Consider the following 15,955-nt stretch of genomic DNA (forward strand, 5'->3'; position numbering starts at 1 on the left):
AATGAACATGATGTTATTTGCAGATGATATTGTGATTTGGGGAGAAGACGACAGGAAGGTTCAAGAACAGTTGAATGTGGTGAATGGGAAGATTGAAGAATGTGGATTGAAAATAAGTGTAGAAAAGAGTAAAACTCTTGTTATGACTAGAGGGGAGAAAGAAGGAAAGGTCAGATTAGACTTGCAGACAAGCCCCTGGAAGTAGTGGAAACGTTTAAATACCTGGGGAGTGAATTAATGGAGAATGCTCGACTGGATGCTGAGATTAGTAAAAGGATTCAAGCTGGAAGTTGTTTCTATCATAGTGTAAGAAACATGTTATGGGACAAAGATGTGCCAATGGAAGCAAAGGATACTATGTACAAGATGTATTACGTACCCATAACAACTTACGGAGCAGAAACTTGGACAATGACAAAGAAGGATGAGAGTCGAATACAGGCAGCCGAAATGAAATTCTTGAGGAGTATGATACAGAAGAGTAGAAGAGACAAAATAAGGAATGAGAAAATCCGGGAAGAAATTGGAGTGGAAAAAATGAATGATAGAATAGAGAAGAGCCGACTAAGATGGTTTGGGCACATAAAGCGAATGAGCGACGAAAGAATGCCAAAAAAAGGCGATGGAAATGCAAATCCAAGGAAGGAGAGGCCGTGGACGACCACGATTGAGATGGAAGGATACCATCCAACGCAGCATTATAGAAAGAAACCTGGACTGGGACACAGTGTTGGAGGAGGAGTGGTGGAAAGACCGAAGAAAGTGGAGAGGAACCATATTTGCCCCTACCCGGCTACAGCTGGATAAAGGGAAATGATGATGATGATGATGAATAATTGTTCATAGTCTCTTTTTTTTTAAATTCTAGTCAGTGGACTAATTTTAATTATTTTAAACTGCTAATTGTTTTAAATTCATATTCATGCATTCATTCTTCATCATCACGTTTTAAATTCTGATCAGTGGATGAGGTTTGGACTTTTAAGTTTTCATTACATTTTGTCTCATTTCGTACCGTTAGAGGCCGATAACCTAGCTGTTAGGCCCCTTTAAACAATAATAATAATCATCATCATCAATAATGACAGGAGGGTACTTGGAATAGAAATGGACCTGATGGATAAAGCTGTGTGTATAAATTGGCATCATTGGTGGGGTCATGTTTGGTGGAGGAGGATAGGTTTCGTAGGAGAGAAACGGACTCTAACTTGGAGGGTAAGAAAAGCAGAGGGACACCAAGTCAACGATTGTTAGGCTTCTTTTTAACAATTTAAAGGTAAGAGGTTGGTTTCAAGTCAAAGATTGTGGAAGTGCTTAGTTAATTCAGAGGTTTTTGAAGACTGTGAACACCGCAAGGCGTAGTAGTCTATAATAAAGATGTACAGTATTGCCTTTCATTCCTCTTTCATAGTTTCTTGTCTTTGATGTCCATATGATGACATGTCACTGAGGTTCTTTTGTCTTTCTGTTCGTACCTAGGTTTTTGCATCACCAAGTGATGACGCAGATGCAAAAGCTCTTGCAATTCCAGCCCCCCCTCCAGAATCTTCCGAAGCTGAGGATCGTCCGCACAGCCCAGCATATTCTTTCAGCAACACTCCTAATGGTGATGTGTCTGACGTTAATCAAGAAAGGATGTTGGTTCCAATGAGAAGGCCTCCAGAAGGCAAAGATGATACTGATGATTTGAAAGGAGAATTCTATAATGACATGAAGAATTCTGCTCTCGGTAAGGCAAATCTTTTTTTATTAAGTTCAATTATTTCAGTACATTGTTTCTCAAGAATATTTTCATTTCACATTACCATTTCTCATTCATTATCATGTTGCAGTCCAGCTCGATAGCTGCAGTCGCTTAAGTGCGGCCAGTATCCAGTATTCGGGAGATAGTAGGTTCGAACCCCACTGTCGGCAGCCCTGAAGATGGTTTTCCGTGGTTTCCCATTTTCACACCAGGCAAATACTGGGGCTGTACCTTAATTAAGGCCACGGCCGCTTCCTTCCCACTCCTAGCTCTCTCCTGTTCCATCGTCGCCATAAGACCTAAAGCAACTACCAAAAAAAAAAAAATATATATATATTGGGTATTTATTTTTAGGCCGGCCCCGCGGTGTAGGGGTAGCGTGCCTGCCTCTTACCCGGAGGCCCCGGGTTCGATTCCCGGCCAGGCCAGGGATTTTTACCTGGACCTGAGGGCTGGTTCGAGGTCCACTTAGTCTACGTGATTAGAATTAAAGAGCTATCTGACCGTGAGATAGCGGCCCTGGTCTAGAAAGCCAAGAATAACGGCTGAGAGGATTTGTCGTGCTGACCACACGACACCTCGTAATCTGCAGGCCTTCGGGCTGAGCAGCGGTCGCTTGGTAGGTCAGGGCCCTTCAAGGGCTGTAGTGCCATGGGGTTTGGTTTGGATTGGATTTATTTTTAGAGATATTACATTTTTTTCGTGCCTATGCCCACATTATCTTCATAGAAGTTAAAGGGCCTAAAATAAAATTCTTTCCTTAAATCTGTAAAGTAATGTACACCGGTGAGTAATTGAATTTAAAGATAGCTGCCATTTTGACGAAATGGCACCATGGTCACGCTAGTTAATGTAATAACATGAAGTGGCCTGTAACTGCGATGTTGCCGGACCTTGTACTGGCCGTGTGTGTAACAGTTGAGCACAGATGGTTAGGACACAAGATCTCATAGCATTTGATAGTGACCAGATTGTTGCTGCCAGATGTGTGGGTCATTTCATCTCCGAAGTCATGCAAGCACTGGGCATTCAACATGCCACCGTGTCAAGAGTAGTGTACCGTGATCATCTGGTTTCGGCAAAAGCCACTGCCAGAATCAGTTGCCAAACCTGAGAGAGTTGGTTTGGCTCTGCGGTTAGGGGTGCGCAGCTGTGAGCTTGCATTCGAGAGATAGTGGGTTCAAACTCCACTGCCAGCAGCCCTGAAGATAGTTTTCCATGGTTTCCCATTTTCACACCAGACAAATGCTGGGACTGTACCTTAATTAAGACCATAGCCGCTTCCTTCCCACTCCTAGCTCTTTCCTATCACATCATCACCATAAGACTATCAGTGTTAGTGCGACATAAAGCATTTTATAATTAAAAAAATGAAATCAACTGCCGGGGTCTATAGTGTGTTGATGATAGAGGTCGACATCGGCTAACTCGGATGGTGGGAGCGGATAGACAGTCCACAGCAAATCAGATCACACACAAATTCAATTCTGGACAACAATGAGGTGTGAGTAATCTTACCATCCTGAATCATCTCAGAATGGGGTAAGGAAACTACCTTTCTACTCAGGAATCTTTGCTCACTGTTCGTCACAAGATACAAAGACTGACATGGACACAGAAACGCCATTGGACTGTCGAAGCATGGAAAAAGGTGGCCTGGACAGATAAGTCAATGTACCAATTGGTACAGCTGATGGCAGGGTACGAGTGCATCAGCGAGCACATGAGATAATGGATCCCTCTTGCCAACAGGGTGCAGTCCAGGCCAGTGGCAGTGTTATTCTTGTATGGGGACTGTTTAGGTGGGATGAAATGGGATGCCTGGTACATCTGCCTATGTCCTTGACCACTGAACAATATAGGAACCTGCTATCACATCATTATCACCACCAATTTATTCACCTCCAGCACCCAGCAAAAGACCTGTGCCTACAGCAAGACAATGCATCGGCACATCACTTGTGAATTGTAGCCAATTGGTTTGATTAACACTCCATAGACATGAAGATGCTTGGCTGGATCCCAAAGTCAACTGACATTCCTACCAAGCACATCTGGGATGATGTCAAGAGGGATGATCATGCCATAGACTTGTTCTGACCAATCTCTGTCATTATGGAAGGCAGTGCAACAGTTATGGATCAGTATGGCTCCCCATCACTTCTGGTGTCAATGGACTCCATGTTGTACAGTGTTGCCACCATCAGAAGGGCAAAAAATGGTGTTAGATGCAGCTAGCCAGGTATCTCTAATTTAACACGTTCCCTGCGGCAGTGAATTTTGATGACTTAATTTTACATCATATTGGCCCACCGGTGACCCGACGCTGCCTTTAGTTATTATTGGTTCAGGTCACCGATGACCTGCCGAATTTGACTTTGGTTAGTCACTGCTCTGAAATCCAAAACAATGATGGAGCACTTCTTGTGTGCGTTCTTGTTAAGGAGACATTCTGATGTATTTACCTCTGTGTGACAGTTTTTCAATTCAAGAAGTGCATGACCCAGAAATGACCCCGGAAGTAAATGTTAGTTTCTCGTTCATTGATTTGTTTTTATGAGTATATGATAGGCCTATTTTAATTATTTTCATATTATGCTTAGTAACAAAATAATTCTCACAAAAGATGAGGCTGTACGTAGGGTCATCATCAGATACTGGAGAGAAATCACCGTCACTTTCATAATTTTGTTTCAAATCAAGACCAATTCGTCCGGGAACCAGTGTCGTCCTAAACCTCTTTCTATTCCTGCCGGGCTGAGTGGCTCAGACGGTTAAGGCGCTGGCCTTCTAACCCCAACTTGGCAGGTTCGATCCTGGCTCAGTCCGGTGGTATTTGAAGGTGCTCAAATACGACAGCCCCGTGTCAGTAGATTTACTGGCACGTAAAAGAACTCCTGCGGGACCAAATTCCGACACCTCGGCGTCTCCGAAGACCTTAAAAAGTAGTTAGTGGGACGTAAAACAAATAACATTATTATTATTATCTTTCTATTCCATGCCACTGGGGTGTCAGATGTAAAGGCTCCATGCCTTAAAAAAAAAAAAAAAAAGATGTGAACTTGCTTGTAAATGTTATCTACAGGAGATAGTAAACGTATCAATAACTATCCCAGTAAGTAAAAATCTGAAAACTTATGTCCACTTACCTGAGAGCAATGTAGAAAGCAATAGGTTACACGAGATGTCAGGAGGGTGGCACCGATACTCCTCGTATTAAACAACAATCTGCCATCTGAAGGCGTAGGCTTCATCTACTGTAACCGCGCAAGCGATTTCCGCGTAAAAATATAGGTTAGACAACAATCCGAACACAGGGTGACCCGAAGCGATATGAATGGAAGATGCAAAGAATTTAATTTGGGTCATCGGTGGGCCGATCGAAACTAGCAGTATGCCTCGATCCTTTACTTCAGTAGGAATACTATGTTGCCATTATTATCAGAAATTTGTAACTAGGACTTAGTTACTTACTGTGCAAATTTGGAAAGTTCGCACCGACGGGTAAGAGTAACATGCTTCGGGACACATGGTGACCCGAATTGCAAGGAACATGTTAATTGTCCATCAGTGTATGTTGCTTCTCTTTATAAGTTTACATTTTAACAAATTCATGAAGGATTTTAAAAAATCAGAAATCACAGCACAGTGTGAAGATTTCTGTTGTTATTCTGCCATCTTTGTTTGCATCACAGATGAACTCGGCATGCCTACTGTTTAGCTCTAGTATTTACTGCCGTAAACTAAAGTAGTACAGCGTATTACCCAAGGTATGGCAAGACATGCTGAAGATGGACTCAGCCCTCGAGAGTTAACAGAATTGTTTACATAGTTCTCGTCTACAACGAGCAGTGGCAGTGGTGGACCGGCCATGTCAGCCTGTCTATGGATGGGTGTGGTAGTCAACAGGTTAAAACTAAAATGACTTTTCATAGAGATGGTGTGTTTTACTATCAACCAAATTTATTAAAGCTACTACAATAGAACCCCTATTTAACATTTTTAGAGAGACCTGATTTTTTTAACGTTAAATGGGGGTTTACCTTATCGAGGTTTCAGTACAGAGCACACATTTTCCAGAGATCTTTGCCTGTATTTAATATACCTGTACATTCATACATTATTTACACAGTGACAGCAATAAAACAAGGAGATATCTAGCCTACACACTGTACTGTAGTTACAGTTACAAAATCGCTTCGGTTAAAGGTTGTTCTTATAACGTTATACATGATTTTCCATAAAAGTTGGAAAAGATACCAAACTCGCACAAAACACATAAAAATCGGTATGAAACAGCAATCGATTTGTTTAAACAGTTTTGCGGATGTTTTCCAAGCAGTGGCTTACTCATTAGCACATATTTTCTAATTCCAGTAGTCTGAGCACGCATATTCAGTTTCATTCTTAAATATTGTAATAACATCACTCCAGAGGCTTGTGGTAAACATTTCCTTTTTTTTTTACTTCAAATGGCGTCGCTTAACTTAGGTTTACTACTCATGTGTTATGAAAACATATTTCAAGCTCCCTGTAGGATAACGATAACATTTTCACAATAAATTTACATGGGAACAGCCTTTCTGAAATTTAAAAAGACGCGAAAGTATATAACCTAACCTCTGAAATTAGTTATGGACACCGCTGTATTTTGAGAAGGAGAAGTATTACATTCTTGGGTTTTTTTTTTTTTTTTCAGTACATAGAATTAAAATTAAGCAATTGTTTACTTTGGCCTTTTTTCTTGTTTTATTTCGGCACATAGTATTAAAATCAAATTATTGTTTACTTCGGCCTTTATTTCTATGGAGTTAACAACTACTGTCATTGCACTTATTGCGAAAACATGTTATCCCGATGTTAATATAGGAATTTACGAAGTTTATAATAACATTGTCATTAAAACAGGGGTTGGTACAGTGACCACTATTTGCTTTACGTTGCACCGACACAGATAGGTCTTATGGCGACACTGGGATAGGAAAGGCCTAGGAATTGGAAGGAAGCGGCCGTAGCCTTAATTAAGGTACAGCGCCGGCATTTGCCTGGTTTGAAAATGGGAAACCATGGAAAACCATCTTCAGGGCTGCCAACAGTGGAGCTCGAACCCACTATCTCCCGATTACTGGATACTGGCCGCACTTAAGCGATTGTAGCTATCGAGCTCAGTACAGCGACTGCAGTCGGATGTGTATCTGAGTCAGACATCTCACTTTAGCCCTAAGTGCCAGCGCTGTAAATTCCTGTTCTGCTTTGAATCATCCTTAGCAAGCTTATGACGTCTTTTTCATAGATTCTTAATGTCCCATGACCAAAAGGAATAGAAATAAAACATTTGAGAATTTTAACATTCCCTTAACGCTAAATGCGGGTTTTGCGCTATTGTGAATTACGTTAAATCGAATATAAAATTGCATTGCTCTTATGAAATAATTTTCGGCACTTGAAATTTCCACCATTAAATGCAGGTGTACGCTAAATCGAGGTCACGCAAAATTGGGGTTATACTGTATGTACAGTTATTTACAAGTGTACTTGAGTTCAAGTTTTCCACTTCACACAGTTTATATTCACTAACTTGGCTAAACTCACAGCACTCTGGCTCATCAAACTTCTGCTCTCCAATATGGCCTGTCATAGCACAGTGTTATCCCTAGAGCAGTTCACCCCACATTTTGCACAAGCTCAGCTCACAGAGTTCACTTGCACTTAGAGCTGACTTGCTGATTCACAGACTTACTGGTTCACTGAGCCAACACTCGACGCCTAAGCCGAAGAACTCGACTTGCATGTTGCACCAAACTCTGTGTGCTGTAAGACTGATGTCTGACTCCTGTCACTCCCTAGCTTAGCTCTTTAAATATGCCAGCAGAAGAATCTAGGGGGGAAAAAATCTTGCAGTTTCTGCTTCCATATTACAGATGGTCATTCGGGATCTCTGGGGACGATGTTTGAAGGGTAATTCACTTATGAAAAGCCATGTCTCCACCAACGATCATGCTTAGTTGGAAAGCCAGCATTTCTAGCTATAGCCCGACAACGTACTTTCCATTGCAGTAGACCTTTGTGCAGAGCTAGCATGCCTGTCTTATCCCACTCCTCTTGACAGGCTTTCCAGAGGCCATTGATAGTGCATGGATGTCTATTTCCTAAGACCATTTTTAGGAGCCCATATGCACAAGAAGTCCATGGATGACACATTGGGAGCCTTCACCAGAATGTCAGTAAAAGGAATTGCACGGATTCCAGTTTCCATCTCCATTCTCTCTAAGAACACGAGTCGAACAAGAGGTGTGGCTGGATGCTTTATCTTGATGTACCCATACCTGATTTTGGCCCTCCCATACTGTGTTGGGATATCTGTGTTGTTAATTGGGTGTTAAAACCTGTTGTTCATAGTATGTAGAGTTCACCTTCACATTATTAGCGACACAGCAAATGGTTAACTTGCCGTTGTAGCAGTATCCAGCGATGATCATGAAACCCCTTGGAAAACTTTCCTGGCAGTCTTTATGCAATGTTTGATCATTTTTTTGTCTCTATGGTGGTAGTAAATCGAGTGACGTTTGTTACAGTCACTAAGGTACACATATGCTGCGTTTAATGTCACCCCATTTTTCCATCTCTCCCCTGCCAGATAGCTCTCATACAGCTTTCTTGTGTTAGTGCAACGTTCCAAAATGTGATGAGGCAACTTTTCTAATTGCAGGTGCTTGTTGAGTACGGTGTTAACTGTTGAAACAGATAACGCCTACTTATGTACAATAATCCTTTCAGGGGCAGGGTTAACATCTAAGATAAGGGCCTTCACCTCTCACTTTCCTCACCACTTCTGGTGTATGGCTGGTGGCTGGTCGTGGATTTGCCTGTTTTATTTTGCTTCTGGAATTAAGCCTAGTCAGCCTTTGCCTTTCTTATTCAATACAGCACTGATCCCATTCTTTGATATCAAGAAATCATGCTTCTTGCACATTCCTTGGATTGCAGAATAGCTATATTTAGCATCGGAAGGGTTGTTTGTAGCCTTCTCAGTAAGGGTCAATCTGCTTTGGCATCATTGCAGCTAATGTCACGAAACTTTACACACACGTTCTCAGTACTGACGTGAATCATCGCTCCTCATTTTGACGTGCTCAAGTTGATAACAGTGCCATCGACGGCCTTCAAACTCGTCACCAGATATCCCGATTGACCTTCTGTATTCTGGGCACATCTCTGTTGCTAGCCACGCCCAGAATCTTCTAAGGGGCTGGGCCAACTTCTCCACTGTGTGAATGACGCCATCCTTCTGCTTTCTGCTGACCCCCACACCCTTAGCCTTCATTGTTACACACAGTTTGTTGTGGCAATCTTTACTTATGTATCCATTCAGTATGTTCATACCATGTCATACTATTCTTCTCCAATAATTACAGAGAAAAGAAATTACTCCTCCAATCACGTACTGTACCGCAACTGTTCTTCTCATCCTACTATCTTTCTGCATCATGATACACAATTTTTTCTGCCACTTCAGTAATGTAGAGCTTTTTCTAGCCACGAACTACCTATAACGAGAACTCACACCAGCCGTCCGAAACACATGCTATTGCTTAAATTGCCGCCATGAAATGATATGATATGTGCGTGACACAATTCTTGGTTGTGACTGGAACAGAATTGCCAACAGAACAGGTAGAAAAATACCAACTTCCAAATGTCTGGTTGTCACTAGCACTCTACCAACGTTGACGCAAATAATACCTGCACCATGACCTTTTGCCATCGGATTTTGAAACAAATATGCAGGGATTATTTGTGTAAATACGGTTTACACAGTGTGCAGTCTTTGATTTATGCTACTTACCATTTGTTGTAGGGATTGTGAACTAAGTCAAACTTTCTTGTACAGAGGGATAGTATATCGTTTCCTCTTCCTTTTGGTAGATATACGTAGGTCAATCATAAGTCATGGCAACTTTTTTTTTTCTTGCGAACAGGAGACAACACGGAAAATCTAAGAAATGCATTTGGAAACGTACGGTATGTACTTGCGTATGCCACTAGATGGTGTATGTAAACAACACTGTAGGTCTAAGCATGCCTCCAAGTTCAGTGTGTGAGTGAGAGCATCACAAAATGGACTTCAACAAGCAGGAGCAATGATCAAATATTAAAATAGCAGCTCTCCGCGGCAGAAATGCACACCAGTGCCATGCGACTGATCTAATCTCCAAAGTCAAGAAGCCATTATGTGGACAACGGTTTGCTAACAAAGAGGACATCGTAGCGGCATTTTGGAGAGAGGTGTCACACGTTAGCGATACACATGCAGCGAATGGTATTCTGCGCCTGCCCCACCGCAGGCAACTCACAGTGGAAACCTTGGGTGATAATTTCAAAGGTATGTAACCAGTGGAGACCTATCCTTTGTACGTAGTCTTGTGTATTTGCTGTCTATATCATAATAAAACAATATTTACCAATGGCCTGTGTTCTGTCACTTTCCTACGAGAATTTCCTGCAGTCAGAATATGTCTTCATGCACCATGCATAAGCACTTGCCCTGTATTCCCAAATGCATATCTTAGATTTTCCGTGTTATCTCGTTATTCGCGAGAAAAAAATAGTTGCCGTGACTTAGGACTCGACCATCATATCAATTCTTTCTATGGACCTTCCCTTTGAGCAACTTGAAAGTCATCAGTTTTAGCGCTGTGACAAGCATTCTTGGCTGGAAGCGTTAAAGTGCAGCTCTCTGATGAATGTATCTCTTTTCTTTTGAACAACAGTTATGACAATTTGGGTAGTAGTGATCTTAATTCTGATGATACAGCAGTGATAAGCAATGTTGCATTGATGGAAGTGAATGCAGAAAGATAAAAAGCTGTGGTGAGGTGCATGATGTTGAGCCACGTGCTTGTGCAACAGGTGCCTGTGCATTCCATCAGGAAGGTATGTCTACTCACGTAACTCAGAATGAAGTATTTTGTGATGTAGAGTCACTCTTAACTCACGGTGAGTAGTAGTCTCCTCCCGCACTAACGAGTGACCGCTCTGTGACAGCTCCTGTGCTGAGGAGTAAGGGTCCCAGATGTGCATTGCCTTTGGCTTGTTTCACTTTTTTCCCTCTATCTTGAGAAAGTTTCTCTCGCAGAGTGAAAAAGCATAATGATTTAGCCAGGCTGAGTGACTCAGACGGTTGAGGAGCTGGCTTTTTTACCCTAACTTGGCAGGTTCGATCCTGGCTCAGTCCGGTGGTATTTGAAGGGGCTCAAATACATCAGCCTTGTGTTGGTAGATTTACTGGCACATAAAAGAACTCCTGTGGGACTAAATTCCAGCACATCAGCATCTCCTAAAACGGTAAAAGTAGTTAATGGGATGTAAAGTCAATAACATTATTATTATTATTATTATTATTATTATTATTATTAATATTACATAACGATTCACTCACACTCACTCACAGTATGTTAGCACCAGACAAACTGTTATTTTATATATATGTGGATTTTGGTGTGGTGTTTGTATCCTGGCATGTAGGCTTCTCTTTGCTGAATTTAATCTATTCACCGGGCAAGTTGGTCGTGCGGTTAGGAGCACGCAGTTGTGAGCTCAAATCCTGGAGATGATGGGTTCGAACCCCACTGTCAGCAGCCCTGAAGATGGTTTTCCATGGTTTCCCATTTTCACACCAGGCAAATGCTGGGACTGTACCTTAATTAAGGCCACAGCCACTTCCTTCCCATTCCCAGGCCTTTCCCGTCCCATCGTCGCCATAAGACCTATCTGTGTCGGTGCGACGTAAAGCAACTAGCAGCAACAATTTAATCCATTCAGTATCTCTGTTTCCTCTGTATATCTAAAGATATATCTCTAAACAGAGGTGGGTAAATTCATCTTTGTTTTGCACATTGCTGGCACTTAGTTAAGTTCATAACAGGAAGGGAAAAAGAATGATCAGTATGAACTGAATATTGAGAGAACTTTAGCAGCTTGCCTTGTACAGCCAAGGAAATATTTTATAGAAATTGTGCAGATGTAGGAATTGCAGAAATGTGTCCTTAGCTGGGCATTACACCAAAGATCAATCAGATCAGTCGGAATCATTCTCGGCCAAAAATGAAAAAGATCTGATAAATAAATCAAAGTATTCTCAAGCTCTTGGAAGTCTGAAACCTCTTCGAAAACAAATAGGCTATCAGTCTGGCAAGGCAGCTGTGCTGCTGTCATGCACCAGGCTGCTAATCTTTTCCCCACTCCCCCTCCTCTGCCCTTGACGTCGTACCTCCAATGCACTCAGTGTGCAAGGCAACTGTGCTGCTCTCATGCACCAGGCTGCTTCACCTCCTCTCCCCTTGACGTCGCACCGCCAATACACTCGTCATGCAAGGCAAATGTGCTGCTTGGCCAAGCTCAAAGGATTAGCTTATTTCTATACGCTTCATTTCGTGTTAGGATCGTAATGTACTGTATAGAGTAGAAGTCCGTTATAGCAAGAATACATAACGGCCAAAAATGTACTCGCTGTAGCGGATTGCCGTTATATCTGATTTTTCGTAAATGTCGGGAAAAACCCCACACTCATTACAATCGGTATGTAACGGCAATCCGTTTTTAAAACTTGCATTTTCGCTGATTTTCATATTGCGTCCTACTTGTAATGTGAATGTGAATGCGGGTGTTCAATTTCATTCTGAAGAATTCGGGTAATATAACTCCAGTGGCTTCTGTGGCAAACTTTTCAGTTTTCGTATTCAAATAGTCACCTAACCTATCTTAACCTCAAATGTATCGTGAAAACATATTTCAAGCACAAGTGGTGTAATGATAACCTTTTTGCTATAAATTACTCGGGAATAGCCTTTCCAAAATTTAACCAGATGTGAGAAAATACAGTGCGTCGTATTGCGCATTCCTCATTAAGGCAATTTCTCGCTTAGCACTTTGTAAATTTGAACTCCTGATTCATGTCGTATTAAATCTATTTAAAAATACCTCATTTATCGTGTCACATAATTCATTATTATCGCTCAGTACGATCTCTTTTTTTTTTTCAGCCCTGAAATTGTTCTTTATCATCTCTTCTGAAAGGAACGCGATTCCCAACACAGATTAGAGCCCTCGCCACAAGAGGCAGGTCGGGGAAAGTTACACGAAAACTGGAAATGGCTTTGGTTTTCGTAACTTTAGAGAGTAAATTATAGCTTCAGGCAAGTTCAGTTTTGCTCTCAGTTTTTTTGTTGATATTGCTGAATATCCCAGTAAACCTGTTTGTGCTTATATTTTGCATTCCATTCAGAAGTTAGAAATGTATTCTATGTTGAGCGATGCAGTGAAGGGTAGCAAATATTTGTCGCGTGATAGACTACGTAAGGATTAGGAACATAATCGTGTGAAGTTGACTAGCGTGGTGCATATTTGTCTTGTGGTAGCCCTGTTATAGATACTGAAAAAGTCATGAAATCGTTTATTAACGACGACAAATCCAGGAAGAGGACAGGCATCTGCATCTTTCAGCGGTGGTGCATATGTTGAAACCCACACCGTGGAGTTTCGACTCGGGTCGATGTAAGTGTTGTCGCATTCATGTATTCAATAGTAAATTTTCTCGATTAACACATTATCTTTCCTTTTCCCCTGCAGAAATGCCTAATGAGGTTTTACTGAATAAACTAAACTAACCTCCGAAGTCAGTCATCCACTCTGCACCGTATCTTGAGATTTATCACATTCTTGCTTAATTTTAGTACATAGCTTTAAAATTAAGTGATCATTTGCTTCAGCCTTTATTTCTAATGAGTTAACTACTGCTATTGGCCATGTTATTTATGCATTTATTACGCAAACATGTTCTCTTTCATTTTGAATTGTGCTTATAGAACACCAGTTGACGAGTATTACTATTGACTCCAATATTGCCTTTGAGTTCAAATGTCGACGGGAGAGCTCGCTAATGCACATAGCAAAAGATCTATACCGAAGATGATCGATCACATTCATTATAATCGCTGAAGTGTATAAATATTGATAATGGAAAAGAAAATATGCATGCTTAATCGCTTGTAATAACGGATGTGTCAGCGATCGGGTTCTCACTGTTACCGAAGGATAATACACAGTTTAATATAGGGATTTTCAAGGGACAGAAAAAAAGCTGTCGTTATAACGGAGTTCTCGCTATATGCCGTACTCGCTATAGTGGATTTCTACTGTATTTATAATAACTTCATCAGTTCATCAGAATATGGAAAGTTGGTAACCTGCACTACTGGGCCTTGGTGGTGGTACTAGAGTGACCAATTATATTTGAATAAATTTGGCAAGCAGTTTATGGAGATGGCAACTCGAGAGCTGCTTTCCAAATTAATATACAGTGGAACATTGATTATCCAAATTAATTAGGACTAGCTGCCATTCGGATAACTGCACATGGAACCCACAGACTGCATACAATTTGTAGGTTTCTCGAAGATAATATTAAAATTGCAATGCAGTACCAATATACAGAATGCAATAGTTAATAGAAATGTCACAATACCTTATTGCCTGAAGTGAATCACTGATTTTTCATTCTTCTAACCTAGATCTCCTTTTCCTAACAGTAATTATTATTATTATTATTATTATTATTATTATTATTATTATTATTATTATTATCATCATCATCATCATCACCTCCGTCATTGTCCATTTCATCATCAGCCCCAAATGTTTCGTGGACACGTTTTATGATTTCATCTTCATTTAAAGTTTGAAAACCTGAATGAGCGATTCATAAGCATCCTCTTCATCACAGTCTTCAAATTCTGAGATTGATTGAAACAAGTCTGTAATTAATGTATTACTACTGCACTTTGGACCCATTCCTTTGGTTTCTTCTGTTGACCAGAGTTTATTTGATACATTTTAAAAATGATCTTTTGTCATCCATTCCTTAATATGTAGCTGCAGTCCTTAAGATTTAGCTTTTTGGAAAAAGCATCAACACACTCTTGGTCTTGATCTGCTAGATGTAAGCACAGGAAAAATTGCTTCTTATGAAGTCTCTTCAATTTGTTCAATTACACCTTGAACCATGGGTTGAATCAAGGCAGTAACATTAGTAAAGACATCGTCAGCCACACTATTTTTTAATTTATTTTTTAGAAAAGGAATGGACTCAAATTTGTAACAAAAGAAAATGTGGTTTTGAATATTTGACATTTTGGCAACATTTGGATAATCGATGTTCTGCTGTATTTATGTTTATTTTGTACATGATATATTTTGTGCTTTCTTCATTTTATGTCACGTCCAGAAATCCCTGCAGAAACAAGTTATGTTACGGAAGGAAACGGTAAGATTAATATCAATGTGACAGTAACCATCAATGCCGGCACCCTGGCTGATCTAAAGAAACAGCGATCTCAGATCCGGAACAGCAGTCCAGAGGGCAACTCGAGCGGTCTCTCTCCCATCTCGTCGGTGTCGGGATCGGATCTACTGGGCAACTCTGTACCTACTGTCCAGCGATTCACAGGCAACACAGCCGATGTGGTTGGTGACCCTCGGACTAGACGATGCTGTGTCATATCGTGAGCAGTAGTCGTTATCCATCACTTATCTCGTCTTTGTTCATTTGTTCAATTTTTTAAAAAAAATTTTAATAGAATCTAGGTAGTACAAATTTTTTCATATTACGAGACATTCCATTTTATTATGATATTGTAATATATTTTATTATAATTGCATGGGTACTCCCGTGACAGTGGGAGTAATAGTGCTTAGTGTCCCATGTATGTTGCAGTTTTAATTACTGAACGTTAATCGTTGTTTTGTATAAATGTGGAAGTATCAACATACATACTTCATCCTGTTAACAGGCTGAGCCTGTATATGTTATTATATCTTAAAGATTACCTTCAGTATTAGCACAGTATGAATTTTGTGTCAGAATTAGAGCTCCTGATGTGAACTATATATTTATGCATATACCATGTGCATATTTAAACAGAATGTTATATTTTGAAAACATGACTCTCAATAGTGCCATCACCTCATTGCAAGATTCAATAGATATCAAGAACCATTTTAATTTTTCTCGTTTTCCCATGACTGTGTTTTTTGTTTCTTCAAGCTTGGTGTTTTGTGTTTTTCCATGTTCTGCTTTGATCTTGAGTACAGTGTTTTTATGGCAGACTCTTTCTGGGGTAAGGCATTATAAATAAATTAATAAATTAATTAATT

The 15,955-nt window shown here is 40.5% G+C and overlaps 1 protein-coding gene across 2 annotated transcripts in view; it reads left to right on the plus strand.

The window, feature by feature from the left end:
* Positions 1–15,494, plus strand: part of MYPT-75D (Myosin phosphatase targeting subunit 75D) — a 53,799-nt gene extending 38,305 nt beyond the window's left edge. The window contains exons 9-10 of one of the 2 annotated variants that reach the window (XM_067135879.2): positions 1,480–1,729; positions 15,027–15,494. In XM_067135879.2, the coding sequence (XP_066991980.1) occupies positions 1,480–1,729; positions 15,027–15,307 (531 nt within the window). In that variant the 3' untranslated portion in view covers positions 15,308–15,494. Of the gene's footprint in view, positions 1–1,479; positions 1,730–9,723; positions 9,970–15,026 lie in introns of those variants that run through there. The other variant, XM_067135880.2, reaches the window with a different exon arrangement.
* The last annotated feature ends 461 nt before the right edge of the window (positions 15,495–15,955 follow it).

This window comes from Anabrus simplex, chromosome 1, assembly GCF_040414725.1.
Source record: "Anabrus simplex isolate iqAnaSimp1 chromosome 1, ASM4041472v1, whole genome shotgun sequence".
In the NCBI taxonomy this organism is placed as follows: domain Eukaryota; kingdom Metazoa; phylum Arthropoda; class Insecta; order Orthoptera; family Tettigoniidae; genus Anabrus; species Anabrus simplex.